The 19,180-nt window shown below is 40.9% G+C and overlaps 1 protein-coding gene across 1 annotated transcript in view; it reads left to right on the top strand.

The window, feature by feature from the left end:
• The first annotated feature begins 424 nt into the window (after positions 1–424).
• The window catches only part of LOC109675617 (androgen receptor), a 166,890-nt gene continuing 148,134 nt past the window's right edge, over positions 425–19,180 (top strand). Inside the window, exon 1 of the mRNA XM_074064294.1 lies at positions 425–2,253. Within this exon, the coding sequence (XP_073920395.1) occupies positions 731–2,253 (1,523 nt within the window). The 5' untranslated portion in view covers positions 425–730. The remainder of the gene's footprint in view (positions 2,254–19,180) is intronic.

Below are 19,180 nucleotides of genomic sequence, written 5' to 3'. Positions count from 1 at the left end.
TGGCTACTCTGCGTCAGCTCCCCCCTCCTCTTCACCCCTCGTCGGGCCCGGAGCTGCCAGGCAGTTTGCAGAGAGGTAACTCCCTTTGGCTGCGAGCGGGCAAGCTAGCTGCACGTTGCAAAGAAGGCTCTTGGGAGCCGGGCGACTGGGGAGCGGCTTCAGCACTACAGCCAGGACCTGGCTCCTTAGGCAGCACACCGGGAGGGCCCCCAGGTTCCCCACACTCTCCTCCACCTCCTCCTGTCTGCCCCCCACTCCCACCCAACTACAGAGCCAGAGATCAAAAGATGAAAAGGCAGTCAGGACTTCAGTAGTCAAAAACAAAACAAAAAGTCAAAACAAAACAAAAAGGAAAAAACCCAATTCTTGTTTCCACCTGCTTCAGTGGACATTGAATTTGGAAAACAGAGGACTTTTCTTCCAACCCCCTTACCCCCAAGATTTGAGCATCTTTTGAATATACCCCTCAAGTATTCAGGGACAGATTGTGAGAGTAGTAAGGCAGATCTTGTCCAGAGGGTGTTTCCTCTGCACGAGACTTTGAAGCTGTCAGAGCGCTTTTTTCTTTTTTCTTTTCCTCTCTCCTGCAAGTTTTCTTCCCTGGAGCATCCCGCAGGTGGGTAGCTAGCTGCAGCGACTACCGCATCATCGCAGCCTGTTGAACTCTCCTGAGCAAAAGAAGGGAAGGCAGGGTAAGGGAATTAGGTGGAAGATTCAACCAAGCTCAAGGATGGAGGTACAGTTAGGGCTGGGGAGGATCTATCCCAGGCCGCCTTCCAAGACCTATCGAGGAGCTTTCCAGAATCTCTTCCAGAGCGTGCGCGAAGTGATCCAGAACCCCGGCCCCAGGCACCCTGACGCGGCGAGCGCAGCACCTCCAGGCGCCCGCTTGCAGCAGCAGCAGCAGGAGACCAGCCCCCGGCAGCAGCAACAGCAGGGTGAGGATGGCTCTCCTCAAGCTCACATCAGAGGCCCCACAGGCTACCTGGCCCTGGACGAGAACCAGCAGCCTTCACAATCGCAGTCAGCCCCCGAGGGCCACCCTGAGAGCAGCTGCCTCCCGGAACCAGGAGCCGCCGCGGCCACCAGCAAGGGGCTGCCACAACAGCCGCCAGAACCTCCGGACGAGGATGACTCAGCTGCCCCGTCCACGTTGTCCTTACTGGGCCCCACTTTCCCGGGCTTAAGCAGCTGCTCCGCCGACCTTAAAGACATCCTGAGCGAGGCCGGCACCATGCAACTCCTTCAACAGCAGCAGCAGCAGCAGCAGCAGCAGGAGGTAGTATCGGAAGGCGGCAGCAGCGCAAGAGCAAGGGAGGCCACTGGGGCTCCCACCTCCTCCAAGGACAGTTACCTAGGGGGCAATTCGACCATATCTGACAGCGCCAAGGAGTTGTGTAAGGCAGTGTCTGTGTCCATGGGACTGGGTGTGGAGGCACTGGAGCATCTGAGTTCTGGGGAACAGCTTCGGGGAGATTGCATGTACGCGCCGCTCCTGGGAGGTCCACCCGCTGTGCGTCCTACTCCCTGTGCTCCACTGGCTGAATGCAAAGGTCCTCTGCTGGACGACGGCCCAGGCAAGGGCACTGAAGATACTGCTGAGTATTCGTCTTTCAAGGGAGCTTACTCCAAAGGGCTGGACGGCGAGAGTCTGGGCTTCTCTGGCAGCAGCGAAGCTGGGAGCTCTGGGACACTTGAACTCCCGTCCACTCTGTCTCTCTACAAGTCCGGAGCACTGGAAGAGGCAGCGGCATACCAGAATCGCGACTACTACAACTTTCCACTGGCCCTGGCCGGGCCGCCGCCCCCTCCGCCGCCTCCCCATCCACACGCCCGCATCAAGCTGGAGAACCCACTGGACTATGGCAGCGCCTGGGCTGCGGCGGCAGCGCAGTGCCGCTATGGGGACCTGGCAAACCTGCATGGCGGGGGTGCCGCGGGACCTAGCTCGGGATCTCCCTCAGCCACTGCCTCCTCGTCCTGGCACACTGTCTTCACAGCCGAGGATGGCCAGTTATATGGGCCTTGTGGCGGGGGCGGGGGTGGCAGCGCAGGCGAGGCAGGGGCAGTAGCCCCCTATGGCTATGCTCGACCACCTCAGGGGTTGGCGAGCCAGGAAGGCGACTTCCCGGCACCCGATGTGTGGTACCCCGGCGGCGTGGTGAGCAGAGTGCCTTATCCCAGTCCCAGTTGTGTCAAAAGCGAGATAGGACCCTGGATGGAGAGCTATTCCGGACCTTATGGGGACATGCGGTAAGTTTCTCCTGCCAGAAATGTTGCCTTTGACCAAGGGAATAGAGTCGCTCTGCGATCTGGGCTATGTAGCCACTCCTCCCCGCGCGAATATTCTGACTAACCCTAGGACAGAACAGCCCGGTTCCCTTCCCTCCTAGGAAGGGCTACCCTAAATCTGGAGCCCTTGCGAGGGCTCTCGGCCAGCCACAGGTTCACCTGAGAGCCTCAAAGCCTTGCTGCAGCGCCCTGGGTGCTGATTTTGCCCTTCTTGATTCTTCGATGACTTCCCCAGTTGCCTAAAATCCTCGCTACTTCCTGATACTCGAGGTCCCATGGACTCCAGACTTAAATCCCATTACACGGGCCACTTTCAGAGATAAAACCCATTAAGCCGTCCAGTCCACATCTTTTCTTCTTTCCCTCCAGAAAGTCCTACAAACTCACCAAAAATACTGACGATTTCTCCTCTTTGGGTCTATTAGAATTTGCCTTCCAGCCTGTGGCTGGTCTCGGCAGAATAGAGGTAAAAAGACTGGCCCAAAGGGCTCTCAGCCCGCCTCTTCCAAAGAGATACAATGAAATCCCCGGTTAGGGAAAAAGAAAGAAAGAAAAAGAGAGGAGGGGAGAGAGAGAGAAGAAGAAGAAGAAAAGAAAAAGAAAGAAAGAAAAGAAGGAAAGAAAGAAAAAGAGGTGTCTGGGTGCTGAGGGCCTTGGTGTAAGACAGTGCAGTTCCTTACCTGGAAGCAACTGGGGACTTGCTCCAGGGTTGGAGGTCAGCTAAGAGAGTCCAACCAGGCACGTTTAGAACAGGTAGAGGGGAGACTGTGCAAGATTTGCCCTCACAGGCTTCTCAGCGTTAGTTGACTATGTTGGAAGTAGCTGTTTGATTGGTATTCTCTTATAAAATGTTCCTCCCTCCCACTGTGGATTATAACAGATCCACAGCCCCGTACTTTGGGTTTGCATCGGATCTATGAAGAGGAGAATATACTTTTACTGAACATCTTAGCTAGGTTTGCGTCTGACTTATAAAAGTGTTGCAAAAATTTTTTGCAAAGCATTTCCTGCTGTTCCAGTGTGTTCAGAAATGTGTACCGCGGAGGGAGGAGGAGCTGTTCATTATATTCCCTCATTTTAAGGACATGCTTACATTTAAAAATACGAGTTGTTAGTGCTATCAAATTGAGTAATGACTCCTAGCAACCTGTGAGCCATAATCTTGCCCCAGCAGAGTTTTAATTAGGACAACAGAAAAGTGGCAGACAATTTCATCTTACTTATTAAAAATTCTTCCTTACTGCAGTTTTTGAGCTTCTCAAACCATGTTGAAGATTTTTTTCTGCCAGCATGTTAAAACATTGGTTTCTCTGGTGAGAGAGGGAGTACCAACAAGGGAATTAATTTCTCAGGTCCCTCAGGATCAGGTACTGAGGTCCCTGTAGACTTCTGTCTTATCCTGTTTCTAGAGCTGTTTTCTTTTATCTGTGACTTCTCCAAAATTTCTTTTTTAACCTCAACATGTTTGGTACTTTAATTCTAAACATTTTTCTCCTTTTCCTGATGCTTCTGTTCTTGGAAGGTTGATAGCACAGTTTCAGAAAAGAAAGAGGAGGGTAGGATTTCATAAAATATTGTTTTCTGGGTTGTTGAAGAAACAGCTTTTCATCAGACTTTCCATTCTATTAAATTTTTAAGGCTGGTCTTGCAGGATTGTCAAAGGATTCTTTTGAAATAGTCTGTCTTTTCCAGTTAATTTAGAGTGTTTATTTTTGTGATGGGTAAAAGGTCTTCCTCATTTTATGAGAACAGATTTACTTGGTAAAGTTAATTTTTTCTAGGCTTGTCACTAGAGAGCAGAGTCCCTCTTTTACTATAAACTGTTGGTGGTGGTGGTGGAATATCTAAGGTGTTTCCTAATTTACCATGATGCAAAACCTAGTCCCTGGAATCTTCTATTTTCTACATGCTCCCCTTACTTAAGAGGGATACGTATCTTTGAAAATACAACCCAAATTTTTATGGAACGAGTGGCTAAAAATTCTTCCCATCAGGTATACAGTTAGCTTGATGATTGTACCCTAGATTGTGATAGAAAAAAAATTTATCTATTATGAAGACCATCATTATCTTGATGCCTCCTTGACACTTTTCGAACTAATGAGCTCAACTAATAAGAATTTAGCAGTACCCCAAGAAAGTAGACAATTTAATCTTTCCTGGTTTGTAATTGCTACACTGGTCAAGACGAATCTAGTAAAAGGGAAAACTGGTGTCCCTGCCTTGTGGATTGACAAATAATTTCCATTTCTAGGATATAGGAAATCTTTGAGTTGGCTTATTGAAAGGTTATGCAGAATGCAACCAATACTCCTATAAAAGTTGAAATACAGTTTTACTTTCTCTTTGTTTCCTTTACTTATTTTAGAGGCACAACTTGATAAAAGACCAAAGACTCTTTTAAGGGGAAGCCAGAGCATCCTCACTGTCTGTATTGCATGTATTACATGCTAACTTTAAGTTTAAAAAATCTCAAAATTTTAGAAGTTTCCAATAACCCGTTGGGTTCCTTCCTTTTCCAATTGCGTATGTGTTTTCATGCACATTAGTTAGTTGGGTGGAGGGATTTTTAAACTTCAGTAACTTCTGCAGTAACTCTATGTCCTTGTGTATCAACAATGTTTCTGCCGAAGCCAAACATAGTCCTAGTTTTACTTAATTTAGCACTTTGTTTGAACAGAAGGAGTAATGAAAACTGGTGGAGTTGTTTGCAACTCTGATAATTTTATGGAGCTATCTTCTCTGGGAGATCAAACACGATTATAAGTGTGTTAACTGACCATTGGCCCACTTGACAGAAGTAAGGCATCTTATATCTCAGCAACTATAGAATACGCAGTATAAAAGTATGGCAAACATTTATTCTTGGGAGTTGGGGCTCAAGAGAGCCCGTGTAGGAATTAGAGTTGGGGGTTAGTGAAATTATTCAGTTGCAAAATGAAATTTTAATTTTTCTCTTGGGAGCATGTTCTGATTTCCATAATAGGTACTATTTTAGTACTGCTTTGAGATTGGAAAGTCCAGCCTTTAGTTATTTTCTTTTTCAAAATACGGAATGTTATTAATTCGTCTTTTCATCTCCACTCATCTCCCCAGTTATCAAGCAGCTTTTTCTATCTTATAAGAAGCAGCTTGTCTGTTTTGAAAAGCAAAATTTTGCTTTGGGATCTAGAGCGAGGCTTTCTGTCCCTAGGCTTTGGGGATTAGTATGTTGGAAAGCATCCTTTCCCAGTGGTCCTCAATTGGCTGGTGAGTTTTGTCTGGGTAATCGGAACCTGAGGTCCACATAGCCACACCGAGTGGCACCCCATTTGTAGGCGGCCACAGTATGACAGGATATAGCTGTGGAAGGCCTCTCTTGCTTGTTCACAGACCATCTCTCTCAGTTCGGCCGTAGGTTAACATCTGTGGGAGATGTTTTCAAAGGAGCTTGCACCCTTCCAATTGCAGGGTCACTTTGGGGTGCTTTCTTGCCAGTGCTAATTTTACTGCATCAGACTTTTATTCTTTGAGCTGTAAACTTTGAAATAGTATACTGAATTTGCTGGTATATTTAATTTTCTTTGTTAAGTATTTTTCCTCACCATAGTAATTTTCTCATCTGATGTAGGTATATGCATTTAAAACGAAGTATTCTTCGGTCTCCTGACTCATGCGTGTACAGTGGCTGCTCTTGGTGGGATTGTATGAGCTGGACATAGACAATATTATTATTGCTGTCGTTGTTATTATTGCTAATGGTGATAAAGACCACAATTTCACTTGGAACTCTGCTCAAGCAGGGAGCAGAATGCGGGCTGGCGTGGCAAAGAAAGGTGCTTATTTTATAGTCAAACCTGAAATTATGATTCTTAAAAATAAAAAGCAAACAAAAAATCGACTTTTGTGAGGTTGGTCAGAGAGAGAAAAGGAAATCTCTCCACCCCCTACCTTCACCATTTTCTCTTTACAGCTTGCTGGAGTGCTGCCTATCCCGATTTTCTTTTACTCCACTCCTTTCATGCTTTTTACATTGAACTATAGACTCTTCTTTCTACTTCTCAGGATATTTTTCTCATTACACCTGTGGCATGCTCCTAAAGCAATTCTTTTTTAAAAAAAAATCTGGAGAATAACAGATGAGGGTAACCCTAGCACCTCTGCAGACTAGATGACATGAGGGGATTGCAGAATGAATAGCCAGCTTTTTTTTTTACCTTGAAGTTAAAGCTTGATTCAACAGTTGCTGAGGGAATTATATAGGCGGCTTGAGGACTCAAAGATTTAATGAAGCATTTTGCCATTTGCTGTCTCTGTCTCTCTCTTGATCTCTGTCTCCTTCCATCTACTGACTCTGTTGATAATCTTCTCTCAGATCCTGAGAATAATTGGACCCTTTCCCATTCCAGACAGCTCTGTCTGGGTCACATGGGAGCAGTACTATCACCAGCAACACCTAATCTGCATGTGAGGGTGCTCAGTCTACTGGTCATGTAAATCAGTTATTTAAAAACAAAGAAAATATTAGAGAAATTATTTTACTTCAAACTTCCCCTTGCCAGAATTTCAACAGGTTCTGGAATGTTATCCTCATCTTAGACACAGAATTGATGTTTTAAAAATTGCTTGTTGCCTTTCATCACTGGGAAGGGAATTATGAAATCTTATAGTTACGTAGAAGCTTTTTTGAAGAAAACACCCAAAGTTTTCCAGTTTATTCACTGGCATTCGCCATAAGTTTCAGTATGCCAGCAGAGTGCTTAGTGATTACCCATTTGCTAGTTGAGGGAATAGAAATAGTTGTATTTTCTGTGATGTTTGTTTACCATGTGAGGAAACTTCTCTAGAGAAGAATTTATAGTCTTTTAGTCTGAAAGCTTTCCACCTGACTAATGCTTTAGATTGTTTTTCTGTAAGGGCTACACTCAGTGGCAGCTTCAAAGAGAAGATAGGATGCAAATTATTGCTTGCATAGTTCAGGAATGCCAACCTTTCTCTTTCATACTGATGCCTGCTGCCAACCTGCAGCCACATCAGGGTTGAGGGTGGTTCACTTAATAAATATATAGCATTAAATTGCTGGTCACTGGTGAATGCTGTCAATTTAGATTACATAGTATCTGAGTTTTATTTTGTTAATAGCAGGTGTACTGAGACATAATTCACAATTCATATAATTCACCTATTTAAAATGTACATTTCAGCAGTTTTTAGTATTCAAAGTTGTGTGCCCATTAAGAAGAATCAATTTTTAGAACATTTTAATCAACCTATAAGGAAGCTCTGTGCCCTTTATAGCAGTTATCCCCCTTTCCTATTCCCAACCCTGAAGTACCACTAATTTTCTATCCATCTTTATAGATTTGCTTATTCTGACATTTCATGTATACGGAATCATCCAATATGGAGTCTTCTGTGACTAAGTCCTTTCATATACAATAATGTTTTCAAGGTTCATCCATGTTGAACAGCTGTGAATTTTTCTTTATTTTTGTAGATGAATAGTGTTCCATCATACAAATAAACCACATTTTATCTATCCATCAGTTGATGGACATTAGGGTTGTTTCCACCTTTTGTTATTATTAATAATACTGCTGTGAACACTTGCATACAAGTTTTTTTAGGGGACTTTTTTTTGCTCTTTGGTTATATACCTAGCGATGAAATTTCTTGATAATATGATACCTCTCCATCTCATATTTGAGGGCCTGCCAAACTGTTTTCAAAAGTGGCTGCACCATTTTACAAACCCACCAATAGTATTTGAGAATTCCATTTTCTCCACATCTTGCCAACACTTGTTATTATCTCTTTTAATTATAGCTATCCTAGTGGGTATGAAGTGGTATCTCAATGTGGTTTTGATTTGCGTTTCTGTAATGACTAATAATGTTCAGAATCTTTTCACATACTTATTGACTGTATATCTTCTTTGGCAAAATATCCATTCATATGCTTTGATGATTTTAGTTGATTTGTCTTGTTATTATTGAGCTGTAAGAGGTTTTTTTATATGTATATTCTGGATAGAAGTCCTTTGACAGATTATTATTTGCGAATATTTTCTTGCATACTGTAGGTTGTCTTTTCACTTTCTTGATAGTATCCATTGGAGCACAAAAGTTTTTAAGTTTTATGAAGTTCAGTTTTATATTTATTTTCTTTTTTTACTTATGATTTTGGTGTCACATGTAAGAAGGCTTTGCCTAATTCTAAGCCATAAAGATTTATACCTATGCTTACTTCTAAGCATTTTATCATTTTAGCTACTTACATTTAGGTCCTTGATCAATTTTGATTTAATGTTTATATATGATGTGAAGTGCCTCACACTTATTCATGTAGATATCCAGTTGTTGTGTGGCATCATCGGTTGAATCTTTCTCCATTTAACTATCTCTGCTTCCTTTGTGTAAAATCAGTTGACCATAAATGTAAGGATTTATTTCTGAATTTTCAAAACTATATCTCATTGATCTATATGCCTTTCCTTATGCCAGTATCACACTGTCTTGATTCTGTAGGTTTTTAGTAAGTTTGAAATGAAAAAGTGTGAGCCCTCCAACTTTATTCTTTTTTCAAGATTGTTTTGACTGTTGTAGGTCCCTTGAGTTTTCATATGATTTGGGATCAACTTGTCAATTTCTACAAAGAAGCTAGCTGGGATTCTAATACGGACTGTGTCCAATCTGTAGATTGGCTTGGGGAGTATTGCCATCTTAACAATATTAAGTCTTCTGGCGCATGGATATGGATGCCCTTTCATTTATTTAGGTCTTTTTTTTTACTGTTTTTTACCAACAATGTTGTAGTTTTCAGAATATACATTTTTGCATTACTTTTGTCACATTTAGTCTTAAGTATTTTACACTATTATAAATGGAATTGTTTTCTTGATTTTGTTTTCAAATTGTTATTGCTAATATGTAGAAATATAATTGATTTAAAAATATTGATCTTGTGTCCTGCAACCTTGCTGAAAGTATGTGAGCTGTAAATACTTCTGGAACTTCCAGAACTGCAGTTTCAGCTACTGCCCTAAAAGTTAAAGTAGACTTTATCCTATTTGAAACTCTCTAGGGAAGCTCTTCTCAGTTTTACTCAGCTGTGAATTGGAATTGATAATGCCATCCCTTTCTTGGATAAAGAAGAGAGTGTCGCCGAACACTCAGCTCTTTGGAAACTGCAGGTAAAAAGTCTACTTAGGTCTACACAGTTAATAATCCTCTTTTTAAAATTTAAATTTGGGAACTATTAGCACGGGAGTGAGGAATGATTGTGATTCCTCTATACAAAACAAACATGAAGAGGTGACAAAGGTAAACTAGGCCACAGAAATCATTGGCTATATTTGGCTTATGTTTGGGTTTGTGTAAGTAACTAAAGTCATAATTTTATATTTTATGGTTTTATGTGTTGTCCTTTGGATAAAGTAAATGCCACTACTCCTTCCAGCGTATATTTCTACTTAGAGAAATGGCTTATTTGTCATAAAATGAAGGTTTCTTTTCAGTGATGCACTCTACAGCCATGAAGCAAAGATATGATGAAATGCTATTAGTATGGAATTTTTAAATGCAGGCATTAAAGAAAAGAAATGGCTCAATAGAGGCTGAAGTGCTCAGCAATATTTATTACCTATGGCCAACTCTAATCCTTTATGGAAATAGGTGGGGACATTACTGAACTCAAGCAATAGGTTATAGGTCTTGATGGATATTTCAGACAATTGAATGTGGTACTTCTAGAAAGACAATAAAGTGTGAACTACACTGATTATTCAACAGTGCCACTCCAGCCAAGTTTATTACTAGTTTCATTGTCTATATCATTATAATTGCTGGGAACATGTTTTGATGTCTTTGACTGAACAAGTCTACAAAAATAGGAATAATGAATTAAATGAAAGGTGATTAAAAAATTTGTGTTTGGTATGAAATCCATTGAAGTTGCTCAGTGTGATTATCAGACCAAGAGTTATTCTTCTGCTCTAAGGTTTCCATTAATCTTGGTGGGTCACTTTGAGGTTCTAAATAAATGGGTTTTCAAGATATTGGTAAAGGGAGGAAAGTGAGAGGCACAAATCAAACAATTTGAAGAAAAAGAGAGAGACATGACAATACTTTCTGTTAAGGGACCTGCAGAACTAAATGATGTAGTTTTTTGAAATGGCCCATCCCCTAATCATGGGTTCTGTTGTCTGCAGTTCCAGTAGGTTCCTTGCTTGTGGAAATGTAGTTCCACTATCTGACTGCTAGGGGGACTACAGGGTCCCCTGGCAGGGTTTTCCTGGGAGTGATTAGTCTCCTTTGGTGGTTTCAATGACAGCCAAGGCCAAATCACAGGATAACTTGAGCCAGAACCACGTAGCACAGATAATGCTAAGTACCATGGTACTTAGCATTTCATCTGGGATGTTCTTTCCTAAAGTGCCAAACAGTTTTGGTAACAGTATTTGATACCTTGATATCTTTTTGTGCATATGGACTAAAGAGCAGTGACATTGGATATATTCCAACAGCACTGCAGTTTACAGAGCAGTTTTATATTCCATTATTGCATTTAAATCTCATTTCTATCTTGTAAAAATAACTAGTATTTTAAAATATTATACTACTGTTCATAAACATGTCCAGAGAGGTTATATAACATGCCTACAGCCAAACAACCTCAAAGTGGTGGATATGGGATTCTAGTCTCACTCTTTCTTCTTCGAGTCATGTGTTCCTGCTTTCATCCCACAACACTTTTTACTTCATAGACAAGAAAGACAAGACTTGGAGAGGCAAAGGAACACAACTGATATCAATAATAAAACCTGAAGGAACTCCTAAGGCTTCTAGGTCTTTTAACCACCCACTAGATTGATGGGTTGGTTATGTAGAAATTCTGGGTGCTAATGACATTTCTATTCTACTTTACAGACTGCATTTATTGACAAATATTTATTGAACATCTATTATATGCCAAATTATTTACTAAACATGGATGATATAGCAATGGAAAGGCAGACAAAATTCCCTCTTTGCAGCTGGCATGTAGAATAATTTAGCAGAGTATTGGATATACAGATTAATTTGGAGGGAGTATTTTATATTTGTTGGTCAGGGAAGGTCTTACTGAGAGGGTGATATTTGAGCAGAGACCTGAAGGAAACAAAGTGAACCATGTAAATATCCAGGGTTATAATACTGCAGGCACAAAGGGCCTGAGTCATGGGCACACTTGATGTGATAGAAGACAGCAAGGAGACCTTTTTAGCTGGGTTACATAAGTGAGAAGCAGTCCAACATAGCATCAGAGTTAAGGAGGGTATCATATGTGTTCCTTAGGACTTTGGATTTTACACCTTAAGATTTTGGATTTACTATGTGAATTTGAGCAGAGGATCATGATCTGACTTACAATTTATAGGATCCATCTTCCTCTTAACATCTCTCACTCTCTGACATAATTATGCATTTGTTTATTAACTTCCTGTCTGGATAAAAGACTGTGGGAGAAAGAGGGAAGCAGGGAAGCAAGACTACTGTAGTGATCCAAGTGGGAGATGATGGTAGCTGAGGCTACAATAGTGGAAGAGGTAAGAAGAGGCTGGATTTGGGATGTGTTTTCATGGTAGAGCTAATGGCATTTACTGAGAGATTGTCCATCCTCCCTCCATTCTTCATATTTATTTATTTGTTTATCTGGTTTTTGTTTTGTTTTTCAAGACAGTCTCACTATGCATCCCAGGTTGGCCTCAAACTCGCTCTGTAGCTCGGGCTGGCCTCAAACTCTTGATCTTCCTGCCTCAACCTTCCAAGTGCTGGCATTACAGATGTGTACCACCATGTCCAGCAATCCTTTCCTCAAAAAGAAGAAAGGGTCAGAGACTTATCCTGGGTGAAATAACAAGCTAGAATAGAGAGAGGGTGCAAACTCAATTCTTTTAGAATCTGATTCAGTGGTTCTTTTCTCAGTGTTATTCTTAGGCTTCATTGGGGGAAAGCGTGAGCTTTGTCCAAACTTTAAACCAAGTAATCAAATTAAATAACAAGTCCCAAACTGGAAAACCACACAAATTAGCTGCTACCCCCAATCAAAACAAAATATTATTACTATTAACCCTGAAAAGCACTGAACTTTGATCAAAGCTGGAACCTACAGGGGACATGAACAGAGATGGTCTGAAATTCTAGACTATTAGGGTTCATAGAACCTGGGAGATCATCTTTGCCAGCTACCTCATCTTATGGGTAAGGTGCATGAGGCACAGATATGGAAAGGGACTTAGCCAAGGCCAGATAGCAAGTTGGTGCCCAAGCTTAGTCAGAGAATCTTCTGAGGGTTAGCTATATGTTACTTCCTTAGAAAAGTCTACATTGGAACAGTGAAGGGCAAAGGACTGGAGGCATAGCTCAAGTGGTATAGCATTCTGCCTACCAAGAATGAGGCCCTGAGTTCGAACTCCAGTACTATAAAAAAGAAGAAAAGCGATTCTATACTTAGAACGAAGAATCATAATAATAGTAATAATAGTTACAGTACTTGCTGTTTGTTGTGAGGTAAACTTTAACACCTTACATGGGCTTGATATATTCGATTCTCACATCAGCCTTGAAATGTAGTCTTAAAGAGGTTAAGTAACTTGCCCAACTGTCACACAGTAAAGAAGTAACAGAAACTGTGGGCACTCCAGGAAGGTTCTAACAGCTGTCCTATATCAACAGCTTCTCAGATTACCCAGCCATTCACCTTTATTATCCCAAAATACTAGTGACTATGGTGGCTTCGCTATGTACTGCCCTTATTATACTCCTCTGCTGCTCACCAAATAGTTGAGTGGCCTGGAGATTAGAGAGGGGGTTTCAGGATAGAAATAAATTCTGAAAAGTAGATAGCCTACGATAGAGATTAGAAAATGGAATTATAGGAATTATTGACAAGGGCATACAGATCCTAATGTGGCTGAAAGTTTAAAACTCACTACAAACTTGGGCAATTCAATGCTTGCTTAAATAGCAGAACTACCAAGGTAAGAAAAAAAGCCATTTTTTAGAATCAGTAACTTTTTTATGTACTTGACATGTGTTAATTTGCTTGATTCTCAAAATAACTCCCTGAGGTAAGTATATTATTCTCATGTTACAGATGAAGATAGGACACAGAGGAATTAAATATCCAAGATTATAGAACAAGTAAGCAAAAAAGCCTACAGTAGAATACAAGAAGTCCAGCTCCACAATTTAAATTCTTTTCTACTACATTTAGGAAAGGTGTGCTTCCCAAGCTACAGAAGGTTTTTAAAATTCAAGAGCGTTGTGTCTGAACTTCAGACATTGAATAACACTTGTGCTTAACATATACCAGTTCTTTTAAAGGCTCTGAGAAAGATACTTACCAATGTCACACCAGAGCTTGAACTTGAGACTCCAGACTGCCAGATCTCCTTCCACCCTATCACTCTGGCTTCCTTCTCACAATCACTTGTCTCTCTATATAACTCTTTTTGTGTTGTACTCCTGCTTACTTTTAAAAAAAATTCACTACCTCTACTAACAAGATTAGACAGAATTTGGAGAATGAGCAGATCCCATCTCCTTTAAGAAACTGGACAAAGGAAAATAAACGTCAGGAAAAAAAATGTCAGAATGTTGGATTTTCATTCAATAAGAATGGGAATTTCCCAGTGCTTACAAGATACTGTTTTCATCACTTTAAACCCAAATGGGCTGTGCTGCATCCCATAGGAAGTCGTGAACATGGATGTCACATAACATTTATGTTACTGTGGAAATGGAAGCTCCAGATTTTCTTTTAAAGAAGCTGCAATCTTGCCACTCACATAAATGATAACTACTTAGCCATTTTTTTTGAAAATTCCCAGTGCCTGAGAAAAAGGGCCTTTCCAAATTTGTCATAATGTGCCACCTCTCTGAAGTACTGTCTAACTTTTAATTACATGAAGAGATCATATAAACTGAGAGTTGGGAGTAAAGATGGAAACATTTCATGTTTGGGTGCAAAAAGGATTCCAAAACATGTTTTGAATCTATTTACTCTGCCCACTTCTCTTTCCATTTCACTTTGTTTGAAAACCAAGGTTAGCAAGTGTGTAGTCTGTGGGAGTTTCCAATTGTTCATCTGAAATCTGTTTGAGCAACCTTTTAAGTAAAAAATATCAAGTTAGACTGCGATATTCCAGTTACCAATTGTCTAATAATAGACCAAAAATCTTAACAATGCTCATATTTTCAGATAGTATGTTGTTTGCTTTGGATGCTTGCTGGGCCTCACTGAGGTGCTGGATTGACTCAAAATATGCCAGGTCAGATGTGGAATTGAATGGGGTAGACTCTTCTCTGTGGGCATCTCTATCCTTCCGGGTTCAGATTTTTCCATCAGAGATGACTTGACAGTGTCTGAGAAAAGGCGTTGTTTCCCAAATCCTTCTCAGTTATTACCTTTAACTGAGTTCAGATACATATCACCTCTTACCTGGATTAGTGCAGTGACCTTATGCCTCCTCTTTCCAACTCTCTGGTACTTTCTAATTCATATTGTATCCATGTAACTAGGTCTTCCCAAAGATTAGCTCCAGTCTTGTCAGCACCCTGCTTCAAACACCCATCAGTCTACAAGCTCCTTGAGGGTTGGTGCCCTGACTTATCTCTTTATTCAAGGCACAAAGCAAGCCTTGCTAGCAGTTATGTAATGCGTGATTAAAATTTCAGCACCTTGGGCTGGAGATGTAGCTCAGTGGTAGAGTGCTTTGCCTAACAGGCCCTGGGTTCAAACCCCAGCACCACAAAGCAAGAAGAAAAATCAGCTCCTCCCCTTTTGCTTATAAATCAAAGTCCAAATTCTATAAGTCAATGTTAAAGTTACTTCATGATTTTCACTTATTTTTCCAACTTGAATTCCTACAGTTTCATTCCAAAAATTTTGTAATCTACTCAAAATGAATCTAGTCACTATCACTTTAAGCCATCTTTATTCCTTTGTTCTTTGAACTTGTTATTTTGCCTGTTATCCCTTTGGCCTTGAAGGTTTTCCCAATTTCAATACTGTCTGTTTTTCTAAACTTAGCTCAAATATAGCTCCTACAAGATGAATTTTCTCATTTCCCAACCCAGGAAGTAGTAGTCTCACATTCTTTCAGCAAGGTTGCAGGAATACAAGATCAATATTTTAAATATGCTTGAAAAAACGTTGGCTTTAGTTTCCTCATCTGTAAACCAGGGCTGGAAATTTCTAGCTTATAAGATTTTGAGGGCAGTGGATCAGATGAGATGATGGATGCTAGGTACACATCAAGAATCAGTTTAGGTTTATCCCTTTATTCCTTCATTATCGATATGGTACTTAATGCCTGAAATTATAATTATTTGTATACATGGCTGGTATATCCTTCTAAATAAACAGCCTTCTTTTTTAGGGAAAAGATTGTTTCTTGGATATCTCTATATAAGATCTCCAAATCACATAGCATACAGTGTGGGACACAATAGATATTCCATAAGTATTTACGAAGTGATTCTGGGTCAACAGAATTAAGTGACTGACAACTGATAGATCCTGAATTCCTTTAGTTGAAATACAGGATTCAGAATAAAATAAGTTATTGTGCTGCTCTTTTAAATTCTAATGTTGTAGTGTGCTGTTCAACTCCACTATTCATGGACATCACCTCTTATAAAGCATGGAGCAGCTGAGATATTGGGTTAAATATGATACGAGAGGCAAAGACCAGTGGAGACAACTTTTGTCTCAATACATCTGAGGGATTTTCCTGAAATAAAGAAGTTAAATGTTTTTCTCTAGTACTACAAAGGTCAAAACCAATAAGGACAGGTTATAGTTTAGTGAAAGAAAAGCCTTTTCTTAGAGTGGTTTTGCCCTAGACAAAAGTTGTCATTGAGGAACAAATTAATTTTATCCTATAGAGTGTTCCCATGTATGTGTTGATTGAATTACTTGCTAATATTGCACATGCAAATTCAGATTTCTGCCTTTGGGAATGAAGACCTGGTAATACAGGGCCTTCCTTTCTGCCAGGCAGTGATCAGCTGGAGGTGAAAAGCAGCAGCTCCTTTAGATGGAGCTTTCACTTTCCAGTTTGCCCTGATACCCACTAACCTGCTTTATTCATTTACTTTTCCTTCTTGACCCCTATAGGCATTTGAATAAGCCACCCCTGTCAGATCAGGGACCTGGGAAAATCTTCAGAGCCTTCAGTCCTCCACAAGCTTTTGCTCCTTGTATAGGAGGGGCTAAAAAAAAGCATAAGGGGTTCTGCAACTAGATCAAACATAGCTTTCAATTGGGACACAGCATTCTACCAGACATATGACCTCAAGTGAGTAACTTAACCTCGCTTATCCCCAGGTTCTTCACCTGTATAACACTCTCTTGACGGCCTTGTTGGAAGGACTAAATAGTCATCTTAACTAAAGGGCATGGCACTTTACTAAGTGCTGAAATATTAATTCCCATCTTATTCATCACACCCTGTCTGTCTATTGACAGGAGGGCATAAATAGTAAATTCACTGTCACTGAAGGCATTCAACAAGAGACTAAATGGGTGAGAACCACGTACAGGACAGAGATTTGGACTCAAAAATAGATGATTTTCACAGTCACTTCCTAACCATTCAAAAGCCTATAAATGATTCCAAAATCATCCCATGTGGATAATTTTAGCCATACCTTGTGCAGTTAGGGACTTTTAATGACTAGCAAAGATGTTGGCGGGCTCCTGAGAAAGAAGCTGGTGTTGGAACTAAAGTAAATGTGTTGACTGACATAGGTTTTGACATCTAACAGTCTTTGGTGTAAATCATGGCTCTTACACAAGTTGTGAGTTCTGGGCAACTTCAATTGAGTTTATTTCCTTGTTTCTAAAATGGAAATACTAATCCTTTCCTTGTTGGTTTTTTATAAACATAAGTGAGATTTAGCCAGTGTGTTGCCCATCGTAAAAGCTTGATAAATGGTAGCTATTATCATAATCATTATTATTATTAGACCAGACAAGCAGAGCTTCAGAATATAACTCTTGTTGAAGTACACGGACTTTTCCCCAGGCCACTGCTGCCTGTCCTTCCCATCCACAAAGCTCCTCATTTCCAAAATGCTTTGTCTGGAATATAAGCATGAGGTCATTGCAGGTAAGGAGCTTCATCTGCTTTGGTAATGCATGTTATTAAGTTACTTCCCTCAGCCCAGCTGAAATTTTTTACTAATTGATGCTTGCTTCAGAGTGCAAGAATGAGCTGGTCTGAAGAGAGAGTGAGAGTGAGAAGAATCTCCTCAGCCAGAGGTCATGGTCATCCACAAGGAACAAAATGATCCGGTGCATAGTCTGGGCCCTCATTGAATTTGGGGACCCTGTGTTTCAACCAGTCACTCCATTTGCACACATTGGTCTACTGCCCCAACAGAATCACTAGACAGGAATTTTCTTGACTCCTTCCATGGCCTGGAACCATCCCCCTTCTCATTCTTGTGATCCACACAGCTGGCAAATGGCAGACAGTAGAACAAAAACAAGTCTTTCAGCATTAAGAGTGAGCCTCACAGCAGTGCTGAATTTGCATGGGAACCTCATGTTAACAAAGGGCCTTCCAGACCACCTCTCAGCACTCCAAACACATTAAAACATTTTTAATGGCAAGCTGTATCATATCAAAGCAGCTCCTTGCCTAGATATATTTAAAGATCTGCTGAGTCATTTAAGAGCAGCCTCAGAGATTGCAAGAGGCAAGGAGTATACCCCAGTCTATGGGGGAATAAGCTGAGAGATGAAATCTGGTTAGCTTTGTCCCTTAGGCACTAACAACATGACACATTTCTAGCCCCTACAAGTCTAGAAATCATCTATTGTGACTTCCTATTCTATCTGGACTCTTTCTCAGTTTGTAAAATCATAAGAATAAGAGAGAGGAAGCATTTACACCAGTGTGTCTCCTGACTGAAATTATAAGTTTCCCTGCTATTGGTAGCTGAGAGAAACATGAAAGTGTCAGGTTGACGTGTTCATTTCCAAAACACTTTCTTTTTCAATTTCTGGTCAGGTACATTGTTACCATGGCACATGCCAGTTGCTGGAAAGTAGTATATATTTCTTCTTACTTTATTTTCCACTGCATTTCTGAATTAATTAGTGTAGAAATCAACAGCTAGCAAGTGTTCATTCAAGTTACACACTAGGGTGTTCGTGGAGACAGTTATGTCCATGGTTTTTACTTTATAAAGCTGCAGTCCTTGGCCCTGGCCTCTTTGACCCCTATTTCATAGACTTCAAGCCCCTTTCTCTACTGAGATATCGTTCACTTCTTTGGCTGCTTACACCATGTGGCTTTATCTATGTTTCCCATCTCTAGCTCCTCAGTCTGTCTCCCTTGCATGCCACAGCCTTCCACTCCACTTTCACCATGTCGCCTAGCTCCCTGACACAAAATCCATCCTCACAAACTCTCCTTTTACTGAAACTACCTATGGGCAGAGGAGTCAGAGGAAAACCCCAAAAAATTCTTGAATGATTTCTTTTATCAGAGGTAACACTGATCTATTCTGGCAGCCATGGACAGTCTGAAATCAGGTAAGCTAAAAGTTGCTCAGATCAGGCAGGAGACCTAGTTCTCTGCCTCCCTTTCCCTTTTCCAATCAGTTTAGATGGTTTTCAGGGGACCTAGTAGGTGCCAGTTGGTATGAGAAATGATGCAGGCCTGGAAGATGGGAGTGGAGCCAATGTGCATATTCAAGAAGTATAGGAAGAATACTGTGCCTGACCATAGTTGGTGAACTTTGAGACACATTATCTCTTTTGTTTCTCAAAACCAGTTTGAAGGTAGGCACAGCAGGGACCAACATTTCCGGCTGACAGATAAGGAAACTGAGACTAGAGCTAACTAAGGGAA

This window comes from Castor canadensis, chromosome X, assembly GCF_047511655.1.
Source record: "Castor canadensis chromosome X, mCasCan1.hap1v2, whole genome shotgun sequence".
NCBI lineage: Eukaryota > Metazoa > Chordata > Mammalia > Rodentia > Castoridae > Castor > Castor canadensis.
The sequence above is the reverse complement of the archived record's forward strand: the minus strand, read 5'-3'. Positions and strand labels throughout refer to the sequence as shown.